Source organism: Anomaloglossus baeobatrachus, chromosome 10 (genome assembly GCF_048569485.1).
Source record: "Anomaloglossus baeobatrachus isolate aAnoBae1 chromosome 10, aAnoBae1.hap1, whole genome shotgun sequence".
In the NCBI taxonomy this organism is placed as follows: Eukaryota; Metazoa; Chordata; class Amphibia; order Anura; family Aromobatidae; genus Anomaloglossus; species Anomaloglossus baeobatrachus.
In genome coordinates this window covers 9,755,546-9,775,486 of record NC_134362.1, presented here as the reverse complement: position 1 = coordinate 9,775,486, position 19,941 = coordinate 9,755,546, and the positions used below count along the sequence as shown (strand labels likewise).

General features: G+C 48.8%; 1 protein-coding gene across 1 annotated transcript in view; it reads right to left on the bottom strand.

Annotated features, from left to right (window-relative positions):
* Nucleotides 1-10,433: 10,433 nt before the first annotated feature.
* Nucleotides 10,434-19,941, bottom strand: part of LOC142255066 (vomeronasal type-2 receptor 26-like) — a 114,090-nt gene continuing 104,582 nt past the window's right edge. The window contains exons 4-5 of the mRNA XM_075326507.1: nucleotides 11,997-12,120; nucleotides 10,434-11,332 (exon numbers count right to left, since the gene is read on the bottom strand). Coding sequence (XP_075182622.1) covers nucleotides 10,434-11,332; nucleotides 11,997-12,120 — 1,023 coding nt within the window. The remainder of the gene's footprint in view (nucleotides 11,333-11,996; nucleotides 12,121-19,941) is intronic.

The window sequence follows — 19,941 nt, the reverse complement described above, 5'->3', positions numbered from 1 at the left end:
GCTCGGCCCGAGCCTCGAGCACCCGAGCTTTTTAGTACTCGCTCATCACTAGTAACTAGTGATGAGCGGGCACTATCATGCTCTGGTGCTCTGTACTGGTAACTAGTGATGAGCGGGCACTACCATGCTTTGGTGCTCTGTACTGGTAACTAGTGATGAGCGGGCACTACCATGCTCGGGTGCTCTGTACTCGTAATTAGTGATGAGCGGGCACTACCATGCTTTGGTGCTCTGTACTGGTAACTAGTGATGAGCGGGCACTACCATGCTCGGGTGCTCTGTACTGGTAACTAGTGATGAGCGGGCACTACCATGCTCGGGTGCTCTGTACTGGTAACTAGTGATGAGCGGGCACTGCCATGCTCGGGTGCTCTGTACTGGTAACTAGTGATGAGCGGGCACTACCATGCTCGGGTGCTCTGTACTTGTAACTAGTGATGAGCGAGCTCTACCATGCTCGGGTGCTCAGTACTGGTAACTAGTGATGAGCGGGCACTACCATGCTCGGGTGCTCAGTACTGGTAACTAGTGATGAGCGGGCACTACCATGCTCGGGTGCTCAGTACTGGTAACTAGTGATGAGCGGGCACTACCATGCTCAGGTGCTCAGTACTGGTAACTAGTGATGAGCGGGCACTACCATGCTCGGGTGCTCAGTACTGGTAACTAGTGATGAGCGGGCACTACCATGCTCGGGTGCTCTGTACTTGTAACTAGTGATGAGCGAGCTCTACCATGCTCGGGTGCTCAGTATTGGTAACTAGTGATGAGCGGGCACTACCATGCTCGGGTGCTCAGTACTGGTAACTAGTGATGAGCGGGCACTACCATGCTCGGGTGCTCAGTACTGGTAACTAGTGATGAGCGGGCACTACCATGCTCGGGTGCTCAGTATTGGTAACTAGTGATGAGCGGGCACTACCATGCTCGGGTGCTCAGTACTGGTAACTAGTGATGAGCGGGCACTACCATGCTCGGGTGCTCAGTACTGGTAACTAGTGATGAGCGGGCACTACCATGCTCGGGTGCTCAGTACTGGTAACTAGTGATGAGCGAGCTCTACCATGCTCGGGTGCTCAGTATTGGTAACTAGTGATGAGCGGGCACTACCATGCTCGGGTGCTCAGTACTGGTAACTAGTGATGAGCGGGCACTACCATGCTCGGGTGCTCAGTACTGGTAACTAGTGATGAGCGGGCACTACCATGCTCGGGTGCTCAGTACTGGTAACTAGTGATGAGCGGGCACTACCATGCTCGGGTGCTCAGTACTGGTAACTAGTGATGAGCGGGCACTACCATGCTCGGGTGCTCAGTACTGGTAACTAGTGATGAGCGGGCACTACCATGCTCGGGTGCTCAGTACTGGTAACTAGTGATGAGCGGGCACTACCATGCTCGGGTGCTCAGTACTGGTAACTAGTGATGAGCGGGCACTACCATGCTCAGGTGCTCAGTACTGGTAACTAGTGATGAGCAGGCACTACCATGCTCAGGTGCTCAGTACTGGTAACTAGTGATGAGCGGGCACTACCATGCTCGGGTGCTCAGTACTGGTAACTAGTGATGAGCGGGCACTACCATGCTCGGGGGCTCGGTACTGGTAACTAGTGATGAGCGGGCACTACCATGCTCGGGTGCTCATTACTGGTAACTAGTGATGAGCGGGCACTACCATGCTCGGGTGCTCAGTACTGGTAACTAGGGATGAGCGGGCACTACCATGCTCGGGTGCTCAGTACTGGTAACTAGTGATGAGCGGGCACTACCATGCTCAGGTGCTCAGTACTGGTAACTAGTGATGAGCGGGCACTACCATGCTCGGGTGATCAGTACTGGTAACTAGTGATGAGCGGGCACTACCATGCTCGGGTGATCAGTACTGGTAACTAGGGATGAGCGGGCACTACCATGCTCGGGTGCTCAGTACTGGTAACTAGTGATGAGCAGGCACTACCATGCTCGGGTGCTCAGTACTGGTAACTAGTGATGAGCGGGCACTACCATGCTCGGGTGCTCAGTACTGGTAACTAGTGATGAGTGGGCACTACCATGCTCGGGTGCTCAGTACTGGTAACTAGTGATGAGCGGGCACTACCATGCTCGGGTGCTCAGTACTGGTAACTAGTGATGAGCGGGCACTACCATGCTCGGGTGCTCAGTACTGGTAACTAGTGATGAGCGGGCACTACCATGCTCGGGTGCTCAGTACTGGTAACTAGTGATGAGCGGGCACTACCATGCTCGGGTGCTCAGTACTGGTAACTAGTGATGAGCGGGCACTACCATGCTCGGGTGCTCAGTACTGGTAACTAGTGATGAGCGGGCACTACCATGCTCGGGTGCTCAGTACTGGTAACTAGTGATGAGCGGGCACTACCATGCTCGGGTGCTCAGTACTGGTAACTAGTGATGAGCGGGCACTACCATGCTCGGGTGCTCAGTACTGGTAACTAGTGATGAGCGGGCACTACCATGCTCGGGTGCTCTGTACTGGTAACTAGTGATGAGCGGGCACCACCATGCTCGGGTGCTCAGTACTGGTAACTAGTGATGGGCGGGCACTACCATGCTCGGGTGCTCAGTACTGGTAACTAGTGATGAGCGGGCACTACCATGCTCGGGTGCTCAGTACTGGTAACTAGTGATGAGCGGGCACTACCATGCTCGGGTGCTCAGTACTGGTAACTAGTAATGAGCGGGCACTACCATGCTCGGGTGCTCAGTACTGGTAACTAGTGATGAGCGGGCACTACCATGCTCGGGTGCTCAGTACTGGTAACTAGTGATGAGCGGGCACTACCATGCTCGGGTGCTCAGTACTGGTAACTAGTGATGAGCGGGCACTACCATGATCGGGTGCTCTGTACTGGTAACTAGTGATGAGTGGGCACTACCATGCTCGGGTGCTCAGTACTGGTAACTAGTGATGAGCGGGCACTACCATGCTCGGGTGCTCAGTACTGGTAACTAGTGATGAGCAGGCACTACCATGCTCGGGTGCTCAGTACTGATAACTAGTGATGAGCGGGCACTACCATGCTCGGGTGCTTAGTACTGGTAACTAGTGATGAGCGGGCACTACCATGCTCGGGTGCTCAGTACTGGTAAATAGTGATGAGCGAGCACTACCATGCTTGGGTGCTCAGTACTGGTAACTAGTGATGAGCGGACACTACCATGCTCGGGTGCTCTGTACTGGTAACTAGTGATGAGTGAGCACTACCATGCTCGGGTGCTCAGTACTGGTAACTAGTGATGAGCGGGCACTACCATGCTCGGGTGCTCAGTACTGGTAACTAGTGATGAGCGGGCACTACCATGCTCGGGTGCTCAGTACTGATAACTAGTGATGAGCGGGCACTACCATGCTCGGGTGCTTAGTACTGGTAACTAGTGATGAGCGGGCACTACCATGCTTGGGTGCTCAGTACTGGTAACTAGTGATGAGCGGACACTACCATGCTCGGGTGCTCAGTACTGGTAACTAGTGATGAGCGGGCACTACCATGCTCGGGTGCTCAGTACTGGTAACTAGTGATGAGCGGGCACTACCATGCTCGGGTGCTCAGTACTGGTAACTAGTGATGAGCGGGCACTACCATGCTCGGGTGCTCAGTACTGGTAACTAGTGATGAGCGGACACTACCATGCTCAGGTGCTCAGTACTGGTAACTAGTGATGAGCGGACACTACCATGCTCAGGTGCTCAGTACTGGTAACTAGTGATGAGCGGACACTACCATGCTCAGGTGCTCAGTACTGGTAACTAGTGATGAGCGGGCACTACCATGCTCGGGTGCTCAGTACTGGTAACTAGTGATGAGCGGACACTACCATGCTCGGGTGCTCAGTACTGGTAACTAGTGATGAGCGGACACTACCATGCTCGGGTGCTCTGTACTGGTAACTAGTGATGAGCGGGCACTACCATGCTCGGGTGCTCTGTACTGGTAACTAGTGATGAGCGGGCACTACCATGCTCGGGTGCTCTGTACTGGTAACTAGTGATGAGCGGGCACTACCATGCTCGGGTGCTCAGTACTGGTAACTAGTGATGAGCGGGCACTACCATGCTCGGGTGCTCAGTACTGGTAACTAGTGATGAGCGGGCACTACCATGCTCAGGTGCTCAGTACTGGTAACTAGTGATGAGCGGACACTACCATGCTCGGGTGCTCAGTACTGGTAACTAGTGATGAGCGGACACTACCATGCTCGGGTGCTCAGTACTGGTAACTAGTGATGAGCGGGCACTACCATGCTCGGGTGATCAGTACTGGTAACTAGTGATGAGCGGGCACTACCATGCTCGGGTGCTCAGTACTGGTAACTAGTGATGAGCGGGCACTACCATGCTCGGGTGCTCAGTACTGGTAACTAGTGATGAGCGGACACTACCATGCTCGGGTGCTCAGTACTGGTAACTAGTGATGAGCGGGCACTACCATGCTCGGGTGCTCAGTACTGGTAACTAGTGATGAGCGGGCACTACCATGCTCAGGTGCTCTGTACTGGTAACTAGTGATGAGCGGGCACTACCATGCTCGGGTGCTCAGTACTGGTAACTAGTGATGAGCGGGCACTACCATGCTCAGGTGCTCTGTACTGGTAACTAGTGATGAGCGGGCACTACCATGCTCGGGTGCTCAGTACTGGTAACTAGTGATGAGCGGGCACTACCATGCTCGGGTGCTCAGTACTGGTAACTAGTGATGAGCGGACACTACCATGCTCGGGTGCTCAGTACTGGTAACTAGTGATGAGCGGGCACTACCATGCTCGGGTGCTCAGTACTGGTAACTAGTGATGAGCGGGCACTACCATGCTCGGGTGCTCAGTACTGGTAACTAGTGATGAGCGGGCACTACCATGCTCGGGTGCTCAGTACTGGTAACTAGTGATGAGCGGACACTACCATGCTCGGGTGCTCAGTACTGGTAACTAGTGATGAGCGGGCACTACCATGCTCGGGTGCTCAGTACTGGTAACTAGTGATGAGCGGACACTACCATGCTCGGGTGATCAGTACTGGTAACTAGTGATGAGCGGGCACTACCATGCTCGGGTGCTCAGTACTGGTAACTAGTGATGAGCGGGCACTACCATGCTCGGGTGCTCAGTACTGGTAACTAGTGATGAGCGGACACTACCATGCTCGGGTGCTCAGTACTGGTAACTAGTGATGAGCGGGCACTACCATGCTCGGGTGCTCAGTACTGGTAACTAGTGATGAGCGGACACTACCATGCTCGGGTGATCAGTACTGGTAACTAGTGATGAGCGGGCACTACCATGCTCGGGTGCTCAGTACTGGTAACTAGTGATGAGCGGGCACTACCATGCTCGGGTGCTCAGTACTGGTAACTAGTGATGAGCGGACACTACCATGCTCGGGTGCTCAGTACTGGTAACTAGTGATGAGCGGGCACTACCATGCTCGGGTGCTCAGTACTGGTAACTAGTGATGAGCGGGCACTACCATGCTCGGGTGATCAGTACTGGTAACTAGTGATGAGCGGGCACTACCATGCTCGGGTGCTCAGTACTGGTAACTAGTGATGAGCGGGCACTACCATGCTCGGGTGCTCAGTACTGGTAACTAGTGATGAGCGGACACTACCATGCTCGGGTGCTCAGTACTGGTAACTAGTGATGAGCGGGCACTACCATGCTCGGGTGCTCAGTACTGGTAACTAGTGATGAGCGGGCACTACCATGCTCGGGTGCTCAGTACTGGTAACTAGTGATGAGCGGGCACTACCATGCTCAGGTGCTCTGTACTGGTAACTAGTGATGAGCGGGCACTACCATGCTCGGGTGCTCAGTACTGGTAACTAGTGATGAGCGGGCACTACCATGCTCGGGTGCTCAGTACTGGTAACTAGTGATGAGCGGACACTACCATGCTCGGGTGCTCAGTACTGGTAACTAGTGATGAGCGGACACTACCATGCTCAGGTGCTCAGTACTGGTAACTAGTGATGAGCGGGCACTACCATGCTCGGGTGCTCAGTACTGGTAACTAGTGATGAGCGTGCACTACCATGCTCGGGTGCTCAGTACTGGTAACTAGTGATGAGCGGGCACTACCATGCTCGGGTGCTCAGTACTGGTAACTAGTGATGAGCGGGCACTACCATGCTCGGGTGCTCAGTACTGGTAACTAGTGATGAGCGGGCACTACCATGCTCGGGTGCTCAGTACTGGTAACTAGTGATGAGCGGACACTACCATGCTCAGGTGCTCAGTACTGGTAACTAGTGATGAGCGGACACTACCATGCTCAGGTGCTCAGTACTGGTAACTAGTGATGAGCGGACACTACCATGCTCAGGTGCTCAGTACTGGTAACTAGTGATGAGCGGGCACTACCATGCTCGGGTGCTCAGTACTGGTAACTAGTGATGAGCGGACACTACCATGCTCGGGTGCTCAGTACTGGTAACTAGTGATGAGCGGACACTACCATGCTCGGGTGCTCTGTACTGGTAACTAGTGATGAGCGGGCACTACCATGCTCGGGTGCTCTGTACTGGTAACTAGTGATGAGCGGGCACTACCATGCTCGGGTGCTCTGTACTGGTAACTAGTGATGAGCGGGCACTACCATGCTCGGGTGCTCAGTACTGGTAACTAGTGATGAGCGGGCACTACCATGCTCGGGTGCTCAGTACTGGTAACTAGTGATGAGCGGGCACTACCATGCTCAGGTGCTCAGTACTGGTAACTAGTGATGAGCGGACACTACCATGCTCAGGTGCTCAGTACTGGTAACTAGTGATGAGCGGACACTACCATGCTCGGGTGCTCAGTACTGGTAACTAGTGATGAGCAGGCACTACCATGCTCGGGTGATCAGTACTGGTAACTAGTGATGAGCGGGCACTACCATGCTCGGGTGCTCAGTACTGGTAACTAGTGATGAGCGGGCACTACCATGCTCGGGTGCTCAGTACTGGTAACTAGTGATGAGCGGACACTACCATGCTCGGGTGCTCAGTACTGGTAACTAGTGATGAGCGGGCACTACCATGCTCGGGTGCTCAGTACTGGTAACTAGTGATGAGCGGGCACTACCATGCTCGGGTGCTCAGTACTGGTAACTAGTGATGAGCGGGCACTACCATGCTCAGGTGCTCTGTACTGGTAACTAGTGATGAGCGGGCACTACCATGCTCGGGTGCTCAGTACTGGTAACTAGTGATGAGCGGGCACTACCATGCTCAGGTGCTCTGTACTGGTAACTAGTGATGAGCGGGCACTACCATGCTCGGGTGCTCAGTACTGGTAACTAGTGATGAGCGGGCACTACCATGCTCGGGTGCTCAGTACTGGTAACTAGTGATGAGCGGACACTACCATGCTCGGGTGCTCAGTACTGGTAACTAGTGATGAGCGGGCACTACCATGCTCGGGTGCTCAGTACTGGTAACTAGTGATGAGCGGGCACTACCATGCTCGGGTGCTCAGTACTGGTAACTAGTGATGAGCGGGCACTACCATGCTCGGGTGCTCAGTACTGGTAACTAGTGATGAGCGGACACTACCATGCTCGGGTGCTCAGTACTGGTAACTAGTGATGAGCGGGCACTACCATGCTCGGGTGCTCAGTACTGGTAACTAGTGATGAGCGGACACTACCATGCTCGGGTGATCAGTACTGGTAACTAGTGATGAGCGGGCACTACCATGCTCGGGTGCTCAGTACTGGTAACTAGTGATGAGCGGGCACTACCATGCTCGGGTGCTCAGTACTGGTAACTAGTGATGAGCGGACACTACCATGCTCGGGTGCTCAGTACTGGTAACTAGTGATGAGCGGGCACTACCATGCTCGGGTGCTCAGTACTGGTAACTAGTGATGAGCGGACACTACCATGCTCGGGTGATCAGTACTGGTAACTAGTGATGAGCGGGCACTACCATGCTCGGGTGCTCAGTACTGGTAACTAGTGATGAGCGGGCACTACCATGCTCGGGTGCTCAGTACTGGTAACTAGTGATGAGCGGACACTACCATGCTCGGGTGCTCAGTACTGGTAACTAGTGATGAGCGGGCACTACCATGCTCGGGTGCTCAGTACTGGTAACTAGTGATGAGCGGGCACTACCATGCTCGGGTGATCAGTACTGGTAACTAGTGATGAGCGGGCACTACCATGCTCGGGTGCTCAGTACTGGTAACTAGTGATGAGCGGGCACTACCATGCTCGGGTGCTCAGTACTGGTAACTAGTGATGAGCGGACACTACCATGCTCGGGTGCTCAGTACTGGTAACTAGTGATGAGCGGGCACTACCATGCTCGGGTGCTCAGTACTGGTAACTAGTGATGAGCGGGCACTACCATGCTCGGGTGCTCAGTACTGGTAACTAGTGATGAGCGGGCACTACCATGCTCAGGTGCTCTGTACTGGTAACTAGTGATGAGCGGGCACTACCATGCTCGGGTGCTCAGTACTGGTAACTAGTGATGAGCGGGCACTACCATGCTCGGGTGCTCAGTACTGGTAACTAGTGATGAGCGGACACTACCATGCTCGGGTGCTCAGTACTGGTAACTAGTGATGAGCGGACACTACCATGCTCAGGTGCTCAGTACTGGTAACTAGTGATGAGCGGGCACTACCATGCTCGGGTGCTCAGTACTGGTAACTAGTGATGAGCGGGCACTACCATGCTCGGGTGCTCAGTACTGGTAACTAGTGATGAGCGGGCACTACCATGCTCGGGTGCTCAGTACTGGTAACTAGTGATGAGCGGGCACTACCATGCTCGGGTGCTCAGTACTGGTAACTAGTGATGAGCGGGCACTACCATGCTCAGGTGCTCAGTACTGGTAACTAGTGATGAGCGGACACTACCATGCTCGGGTGCTCAGTACTGGTAACTAGTGATGAGCGGGCACTACCATGCTCGGGTGCTCAGTACTGGTAACTAGTGATGAGCGGGCACTTTTGCATTTATATGATTCGTGTTTTGTGGGGTTGGTCTCAATAGGGATTGATGATAGCTGTAGTTGCTAATTCTGATCCGTGTTCTCTAATTCTGATCCGTGTCCTTTACATTTATCTCATTTACATTTTTATTATTTGCTTTAGAATAAATCCAATCTATGAAATAAGTGGAGAATCCTGCAGTTTCCTCATGTTCGGAGATAATCACAGAGGACAACACAAGGAGCGCAACATTTAGGAAATTGTGTGTTCTCTAATTTTCATCTCCATTGTATATAATGGAAAAAACCCAAAGTGAAACCTTTTAAAAAAAAAACAAAAATAAAACACCTCAACATATTCAAAACTGACGTCAGGTAGTTTATTAACCCTTTAGCTGTTTTTCATGAATTAACACGAAGTAAAATGACATTAATGAAAAATGTAATTTTTACCACTGAAATGTTGCTACGATCTGAAGAGGCCACTGGAGTTGGCAGATTCTAAGGCCATTACTGTACATTGGATTGCCATGGCGACCATCAGGAATAACAATTGTCATAGATAAATTAAAATCCGTAAGACATCTCTCTGGATTGTAGAGAGGACATATCCCCCCCCACAATGAACAAAAGGGATACACATATTATAACGGATGAGGAATGAGAGCTTGCAATATAACACTCCACAAGACCCCTATGCAGCTGACCCCCTCCTTTTGGACACAATGCGGCCGTATAGTGTCTGACATATGTACATGACAATGTAGTGTCAGATGTACCGGAGACACTGACACACGTAGACCCTTTGAAATCAATGGAGAACCTCGGAAGGAGTACTTTGACCTGGCCCTTCAGGATGCCAAGGAGTATGATAAACTCAAGTTAGAGATTATGGCTAGGTGTAACCCTGGCAGTCAGGGCACAATGGATGGACCACTGGGGCTACCACAAGATCAAACCTCTCAGGTCCCAGATGTTTGACCTTATGCACTTGCTACAGAAATGGCGGCAACAAGAAACTTGATCCCCAGCCCAAATGGAGGAGAGGGTGGTGATGGACTGGTTCATCCACTCTCTGCCAAGGCTGGTTCATGTTGGGATGCCCATGGAGATCACCAGAATGCAGATGAACTGGTGGGCCTGGTGGAGAGCTACCTGGTGGTCGAAAAATCCCTGGTGAGTCAAGGGGGCTTAAGGTCACCTCACTGGGGTTCCCAAAGGGAGGTAGAGGCTCGAATGAAAAAAAACAATTCTTCACCTGTGGAGTCTATAAAGTCCCAGGAGAGGTCTGAGCTGTGTTCGAGGGCTACATCTCAGGACATTATCTGTTGAAGGTGTCATGCCCCAGGGCATAAATCAGCCAATTATCCCATAACCTCTGAGCCAATGGCCTGCAGCATTAGTCTAATATGAGGCCATTTTTGTCATGGTATGCTGCTAATCTATTGCCACATCTCAGGTCTACAGACATGTGTGAAAATGCTCTCTATTTATCTATTTACCTAGTACATGTTTCCTTGTATTTAGTTCAGGTTTAAGCAGAATGACATAACATTTAGGGAAAAATATACAGCCCAACAGTCCAGCATTAGAGGTCAGGATGGCAAATATCTCCACAGCCACCATGTATTTGCCTTTGGTGCTGAGATAAGCCGGGATCATGGCTATCCAGACGCTGCAGAACACCAGCATGCTGAAGGTGATGTACTTGGCCTCATTAAAACTGTCCGGTAATGTCCGAGCTAAGAAAGCTGTAATAAAACTAACAGCGGCCAGAATCCCCATATAACCCAGGACAGAGTAGAACCAAAGATCGGAGCCTTCATTACACTGAACTATGATCTTCTCCGTATAAGAATGTGTGTCCAGCTCCTGGAAGGGGGGACAGAGGGTCACCCAACTCATACAGATGACCACTTGGACGGAGGAGCAGATCAGGAGCACACAATTAGGGAGTTTTACTCCAGTCCATGTTCTCCACACACTTCCAGGCTTGGTGGCTTTGAACGCGATGTAAACCGTTATGGTCTTGGCCAACAACGAAGAGATGGATATTGAGAGAAGTATTCCAGTGCAGATCTGACGTAACATGCAGGTAATATCCACAGGACGACCAAGGAACAAGAAGACACAGAGGAAGCTGAGCATGATGGAGACCAGGAGAACGAAGCTCAGGTTCTTGTTATTCGCTCTTACAATCGGGGTGTCACGGTGTGAAACAAAAATTGCAAAAATTAAAAAAGTTAGAATGCAGAAGAAAAATGATAAACAAGAAAAAGCTACAGAAATGATGTCCTCACTATAAGACAAATATTCTATCTTCTTTGAGATGCAGAATGTTCTGTTCTCACTTGACCAGGCGTCTTCTGGACACTTCATGCAGTTTTCACTATCTGTAGGACAAAGTGCATGTGAGATCCGCTCATTAGTTGAGGTTATATGTGCAGTTATATACAATATGTCACTGACCTCCTATTTATTTCTAACAATTTCATGGTTGTTTTCTTCCACTTACAGTAGGTGTTTGAAAAATTGAAAGTCTACAAATGGGCTCCATAAGGGAGTGGATGGGGCTTTTGCTTATTAATTTCACACTTGCCGTACATGAGAAATCCTCCTTCTCTGTGGATCTCTCCATCTACAATGATTCTCACGACTCATCACCAATCGCTGGTCATTGGTTTGAATCCCAGAATAGCCCTTTACTTGTCTTGTAAGTAGATGGCAAGGACTGTAGCTAGCCATTGTTAGAAGGGTTCTATCTATTTCAGAACATAGGCCACCTACAGCGGACGATCAGAAAATAGGTCACCTACAGCGGACGATCAGAAAATAGGTCACCTACAGTGGATGATCAGGGTGTTGAGTTCTCGTTTTCTTGGGTGGACTTGCTTGGTCTGGAGGAGGTCTGAGTCTTGTGTTTATTGCACTGTGTCATGGCTGTAGACTTTAGAAGTCTTTGTAATCTATAATACTATCACTATCAATGCTGATCTGTTTTATATGTTAATATAATTTGTGTTACCGGAAATATAAAAGCTGCAAGACTGATTATACCTGTGACATTAGATGTTTCTCCTTCTGAACAAGGGGCACAATCGTAACAGCAGAAGTGTATGCTAGAAGTGGGCACTTTCCTCTGTCCAGGTTCACAGCTTGTTGAGCATTGGGACCTTGGAGCCTGTAGAAAGCAGACAAGGTTAATGCATTTGTATTTTCAATGTCCTTATACATCAACAATGGTACAAAAAAATGAGATGATACTTTGCATTTGACCTTGTCCGAGGTGTTAGATAAGATAAATATGATGACCGTGTCAACCACAGATCTCCGGACACCAACTTTGCCGGATCGTCACTGATGCTAAAGTGATAGAACATCATTGTCCATAGATTTAGAAAATTGTTATGGAATACTTTGTCCTAGGGGTACTTTACACGCTGCGACATCGCTAGCCGATGCTAGCGATGTCGAGCGCGATAGCACCCGCCCCCGTCGCACATGCGATATGTGGTGACTGCTGCTGTAGCGAACATTATTGCTACGGCAGCTTCACAAGCACATACCTGCTCTGCGACGTTGCTGTGACCGGCGAACCGCCTCCGGGGGCGGTTCATTCAACATCACAGCGACGTCACAGCAGCGTCACTGAATCGCCGTCCAATAGAAAAGGAGGGGAGGAGATGAGCGGCCGGAACATCCCGCCCACCTCCTTCCTCCCTCCTTTTCCAGTGGACGCAGGTAAGGAGATGTTTGTCGTTCCAGTGGCGTCACACATAGCGATGTGTGCTGCCGCAGGAACGACAAACAACATCATACCTGCAGCAGCACCGATATTAAGGAAATGAACGACGTGTCAACGAGCAACGGCTTTTCACGTTTTTGTGCTCGTTGATCGTCGCTCAGTTTGTCTTACACGCTGCGATGTTGCTACCGGCGCCAGATGTGCGTCACTAACGACGTGACCCCGACGATATATCGGCAGCGATGTCGCAGCTTGTACAGTACCCCTAAGACTTATAATAAAACAATATTCTCTTAAAAGTAAAACAGGTCAACATCATGATTAAGGATGGAAGCACTCCAGAAACGCAGGGATGCATTTGCCATCATAGTGGTTTCCTTGTCAATGTTGGATGCCTCGTGTACTTGAAGTTGTCATGAAATAAGAAGAAATTGTTCATTTGAGCTAGACTTTCCTGTATTACTTGTTTGATTTGCGTGCCCTAGCAGGGCCTTTGTCTGAGCTCCGAACAAAGAGTGGATAAAGAAGTGGTGATCTAGATTCATTGTTACTATTAGGCTATGTGCGCACTAGGCCATTTTACCCGCGGATTTACCCGCGGTTTTGCTGCGGAAATTTCTTGAGAAATGTTTGCAATCTTTCTGCAGACATTTCCCAGCAAAACCTATGGGAAAAAAAAATATCTGTGCGCACGCTGCGTTTTTTTCTCAAGAAAATTCTTTGTGAAGATTTTCTTGAGAACATTTCTTGAGAAAATGTGCAGTCTCTTCTTTTCCGCAGGTAGCTGCAGTATACCCCCGGAATTTCACTCCATTTACTGTAATGTAATCGCGAAATTCCGGGGGTATATCGCAAGTAGCAAATGATGTGCGATATACCCCCAATATAGCCGCGATTTACCTGCGGTAATGTTCATCGCTGCCTGCGGTTTTGCAGGAAGTGATGTCATTATGCCAGGAAGAGGAAGCGGAGCAGAGTAAACACACACATCACACTCCCTGGACGCCGCACAGAAGCACTTCCGTGTGACCTCCAGGTGCCCGTGCAGTCTGTGTCCCGCTCCAGCCCCGCGGCTGCCTGCATTGCAGTGTCAGTGTCTGTCCACAGTGTCAGCAGCTTGTCACGCTGCAGCGCAGGCAGACACACAGCAGTGCGGGCAGCCGCGGGGATGACGAGCGCTGCTGTCAGGAGGGGAGATGAGATCATTACCTGCTGTGACGATCTCCTGCCTCCTGAGATCACTGCGGTCACTGCTGTCTATGCCCGTCTCGCGGGCGGCCCGAGACTGTCACTAGCGGTGACGTCACGGGCTCTCGCGATACTGCTGACAACGCGGCGGGCATAGAAGTCAGTGATAGCGCTGATGGCAGGACTGCAGGAGATCATCATAGCAGGTAATGATCTCATCTATCCTCCTGACAGCAGCGCTCGTCATCCCCTGCAGTGGCCTGGGCTATTGATGTTAGCTCAGGTCACTGCATTGCTCTCCCAGCCAATGGGGAACATTCTGTCCTTCATTGAATGAGACAGTGATTATGGTATGGATCGCCGTGGGACCCCCCCCTTATTGGATTACGCCGGACGTGGAATTGATTGTTCTTTTCAATAAATTGGTGAAAGAGGGAATGTTTTGGGCAGTGTTTTTTCAAATAAAACTTTTTTTGTTGTCTATTTTTTTTTCTTACTGACTGGGTTGGTGATGTCAGGTATCTGATAGACGCGTGACCTCACCAACCCCAGGGCTTGATTCCAGGTGACATTACACATCTGGCATCAACCCCATATATTACCTCGTTTGCCAACGCACCAGGGCAGCGGGATGAGTTGGGGCGAAGTGCCAGGATTGGCACGTCTAATGGGGAGTGTCCAATAACAGTGGACCTCCCTAGTCTGAGAATACCAGACCACAGCTGTCTGCTTTACCTTGGCTGGTGATCCAATTTGGGGAGGACCCCACGTTTTTTGTTTTAAATTATTTATTTAATGTAAAATAACAGCGTGGGGTGCCCTCTGTTTTGGATTACCAGCCAAGGTGAAGCTGCCAGCTGTGGTTTGCAGGCTGCAGCTGTCTGCTTTACCCTAGCTGGCTACAAAAGATGGGGGGACCTCACGTCGTTTTTTTTTTTAATTATTTATTTTATGGCTAAATACAAGGCTAGTCACCTTTTAGTGCCACGTGAAAGGCACTAAAGGGTGCCAGCTTAGAATATGCAGGGAGGTGGGACATTATATAGGTCTTTCTCATCTATCTATCTATCTTTCTATCTATTCATCTACCCATCTTTTCCTCTATCCATTATCTGTCTGTCTATCGATTATCTATCTAATATCTATATTATTTATTGCAGTTACAGCATAAAAAACCGCAGGGACCAACCTGCGGAAAAACCGCGGCAAAACGTATGCGTTTTTCCCGCGGTTTTGGTGCGTTTTTTTACCGTAGGTGCGGTAATCTTCAACTCCCAGAAGTTTCTCAAGAAATTTTCTTGAGAAAAATCACTTTTCTAGTGCGCACAGAGCCTTATATGTATTGTTATAAACACAATGTGTAATCTTTTTCTTCTACAGTTTAATTGTTAAGAAATAGCGTGAAAGCATTTAATGAAGCGGAAAAATACACTGACAATATGCTATAAACGTGTCCACTTTTTGTCATGGAATAAAAGGTAACTGCAATTAATGTATAAAGAAAAATGTGTAACTCCTACAGATGCTCAACTACGTGAAATGATACTTTTATGCTCTTCTGCGTCTGTTGTAGGGCTCTGACTGCAAGGAAATAAGGTGGACAAATGAGCCAAAGCTTAAAGCAGCACTCCAGTAACTTTTCATTCATTCCCTATGTACAGATAATTCACAAATTATTACCCCCTTTAGTTATTTGTATCTGAAATTCTTTGGATTTCATGTTTATTTAGTTATGTGAACCCCAAAGAATTACATGTCATTATGTTCGCTCAAGATTGCCACCATCTGAGTCACCAGCGCTTTCTATATGATGGAATTGCATAGATTGTCCCCTGAGGTTCTCCAGAGGGCTGAACACAAACTTCTATGATTGTTACTGATGATGATTACACAGCTCCTGATCACCATTGTGATGGCAAAAAACAAAGTCAGGCTTCGTGATTGAAAATGTAAAATATAGCAAAAAAGAGAACAGAGGGCACTCACCATAATCAGGCAGAAGATTTGTATTAAACTTTTAACGTGTAACAGGCATAACAGGACAGAGGGGAGAGAGACCGACCGACCACCCACAGACGACAGCTGTTTCGCATCGGCAATCGGCGCTTTCACAATACCCTTTGACAAGGGACTTGTCAAAGCGCCGGTTGCCGGTGCGAAACAGCTGTCGTCTGTGGGTGGTCGGTCTCTCTCGCCTGTTTCACGTTAAAAGTTTAATGCAAATCTGCCTGATAATGGTGAGTGCCCTCTGTTCTCTTTTTTGCTATATTGTTCCCCAGTTTACCCTGCGAGGTGCACCCCAAATGGCAGATCCATACTAGTGAACGCTAGTCTCGTGGATCAAGACAGGTGAAGATTTGCACTAATTGCCGGCTGGAAGCTGTGCTCGGTTTTTCCTTCTCCTCTGTTTGGAAAATGTAAATATGTTAGGTTATCCAGCTAAAAATTGAGGGGCTATTGACAGTAGGCAGAGATAATACTGTCTCGAACTGCTCATGTAATTCTGTAATGGAGCAACATGGTATTGATGGCAGAAATAAAATGTGTGTGTGTGTGTGTGTGTGTATATATATACACACACACACACACACACACACACACACACACACACACACACACACACACACACACATATATATGTATATATACACAGGATATCACAAAAGTGAGTACACCAATCACATTTTTGTAGATACTTTATTATAACTTGGGACAACACTGCAGATCTGACACTTTGATACAATATACAGTGTCAGTGCGCAGCTTGTATAACAGAGTACATTTGGTTTCCTCTAAATTACTCAACACTCAGCCATTAATGTCTAAATAGCTGGCAACAAAAGTGAGTACGCCCCTAAGTAAAAATGGTCAAATTGTGCCCTTGATGTGAATATTTTGTGTGGTCACCATTATTTTCCAGCACGGCCTAACCTCTTTTGGGCCTGGAGGTCACTAGAGCTTCACAGGAGCTTGTGGATCTTCTTCTATCATCCATGACGACACCATGGAGCTGGTAGATGTTACGGACCTTGTGCTCCTCCACCTTCCATTTGAGGAGGCCCCACAGATGTTTTATAGGCTTCAGGTCTGTAGATGCTCAACCGGTTCAGCACCTTAACCCTCAGTTTCTTTATCAAACAGAGCTGTGGAAAAAAGAAGCGCAAATAGGGTCTTATCTAGTATACAGATGGGTGTAAGGGGTAAGACAGGTACTCACCTGTTTAAGTTGTGACAGGCACAACTCCTTTGTAGGCATAAAGCAAATTAATGCAGAAAGTGGTCAGCCGCAGCCCCGATGATGCAATAAAAGTCACAGTGTAGGTGGAGAAGTCGGGCTAAATGGTGCGCTAGAAACCACAAATCCAGGAGATGTAGTGAATTCTTTCCTTTATTAACACAGGTCAACGCGTTTCAAAGGCATCTCCGCCTTCTTCATCAGGACAAAGAAAGAACAGAATTCTGTTCTTTCTTTGTCCTGATGAAGAAGGCGGAGATGCCTTTGAAACGCGTTGACCTGTGTTAATAAAGGAAAGAATTCACTACATCTCCTGGATTTGTGGTTTCTAGCGCAGCATTTAGCCCGACTTCTCCACCTACACTGTGAGTTTCTTTATCAAGGCAGTTGTGGTCTTTGAGGTCCTTATCATGTTGGAATATGAAGGGAGGGGATCACGCTTTTCTTCAGTATGTTACAGGACATGTTGACATTGATGATTCGTTCAATAACGTGTAGCCCCCAAAGCTGGCTGCATTCATGCAGCCCCAAACCAAACCATGAACCTCCACCACCATGCCTGACTGTAGGCAGGACACACTTGTTTTTGTCCTCCTTACCTGGTGCTGCCACACACGCTGACACAATTTGAACCTATGGGATGACAGCCATGCATAGCAATGTGCTAAAGTGTGTGGTGTATGGTCTGAGCAATGAAAGGCGAACCCCCCCACCCCTGTAATCTCTGCAGTGTAACAAAACAAAGATGAAATCACCATGTGTCAACAGACATCAATTTGAATAAGGGCAGAGAGTGGCTGGGTCCCAACTGGACACACAGCCAGTCTGTTGACACATGGCGAGGTTTTAATATTAGAGAGTGTAGGTACTGTCCCGATTGGGTACACCTTGTTGCGGTGGGATGGATTTATGCGTTTTCTTTTGTAACCTCTGCAGTGTGTGGGATAGAATCTGAACACTGACAGGTGAACCCCCACCCCTGTAGCCTCTGCAGTATACAGCATATGACCTGAGCACTGATAGGCGGACCACCCACCCCTGTAACCTCTGCAGTGTGCAGTTTATTGTCTCAGCACTGACAGGCAGACCTCCAACCCCTGTAATCTCTGCAGTGTGCAGTATATCATCTGAGCACTGACAGGCGGACACCCCACCCCTGTAACCTCTGCAGTGTGTGGCGTATAGTCAGAGCACTGACAGGCGGGCGCCCTCACCCCCGTAACATCTGCAGTGTGAAGTGTATGGTCTGAGCACTGACAGGTAGACCCCCTCCCCATCACTGTAGCCTTTGCAGTGTGCAGCATATGGTCTGAGCACTGACAGGCGGATGCCCCACCCCTGTAACCTCTGCAGTGTGCAGTGTATGGTCTGAGCACTGTTAGGTAGACCCCCCCCATCACTGTAGCCTTTGCAGTGTGCAGCATATGGTCTGAGCACTGACATGCGGACCCACCACCCCTGTAGCCTTTGCAGTGTGCAGCATATGGTCTGAGTACTGACAGGCGGACCCACCACCCCTGTAACCTGTACATTGTGCAGCGTATGGTCTCAGCATTGACAAGTGGAGCCCATACCACTGTAACCTTTGCATTGTGCTGCATATGGTCTGAACACTGACCAGTGGAGCCCCCTCCACTGTAACCTTTGCAGTGTGAGTCGTATGGTCTGAGTTCTGACAGGCAAAGCCCTCAAAAAACGACTTCTGGATATGATGCTTAACACATACAATGAGCTTCTGTGGGTGACCTTGGTGAGGCCTGTCATGAGGTGATCCTGTCTGGATAAACTGCTATATGATTTTGGCCATCGTGCTGAAGGTCAGGTTCAGGGTGGTGACAATCTTCTTATAGCCTCTGCCATCTTTACATAGAGAAAAAAAACAAATTTTCAGCTCCTGAGAGAATTCTTTGCCATGAGGAGCCATGTTGCTCTTCCAGTGATCAGTATGATAGTGGGTGTATGTGGGTAGTATATAGTGTATATAAGGTTGAATTTGGCTAGTGTATAGTGTATATCAGGGTGTATGTGGGTATTATATAGTGTATATGAGTACGTTTGTGGGTAGTATATAGTGTATATCAGGGTGTATGTATGTAGTATATAGTGTATATGAGGGTGTATGCAGTTAGTATATACTGTATGTGGGTAGTGTATATGAGGGTGTATGTAGGTAGTATATAGTGTATATTAGTGTGTATGTGGGTAGTGTATGGTGTGTATCAGTGTGTATGTGGGTATTAATTATGTAGTGTGTATGAGTGTATGTAGGTAATATATATAGTGTGTATGAGTGTGCATGTAAGTAGCATATAGTGTATAGAAGTTGACATATAATGTATATAATAGTTTGTATTGTATATAAGAGTGTATATGGTATACAGTAAATGTAATATTGTGCACAGTATACTTTGACTGTAATAGTGTATGTACAGTATGCAGTGTGTGTTTCTCTGTAGGGGTATCAAAAGAGAACACCATGCACTGAGGCAGCAGAGGGACGGTGAGTATAATTGTTACTTTTTTTTTTAAAGTGTGCAGTGTGATGGAGATCATATGTACCAGGATGGTGACATATACAGTGCCTACAAGTAGTATTCAACCCCCTGCAGATTTAGCAGGTTTACACATTCGGAATTAACTTGGCATTGTGACATTTGGACTGTAGATCAGCCTGGAAGTGTGAAATGCAGCAAAGAAGAATGTTATTTCTTTTTTTATTTTTTTTTTAAATTGTGAAAAGTTTATTCAGAGGGTCATTTATTATTCAACCCCTCAAACCACAAGAATTCTGTTTGGTTCCCCTAAAGTATTAAGAAGTATTTCAGGCACAAAGA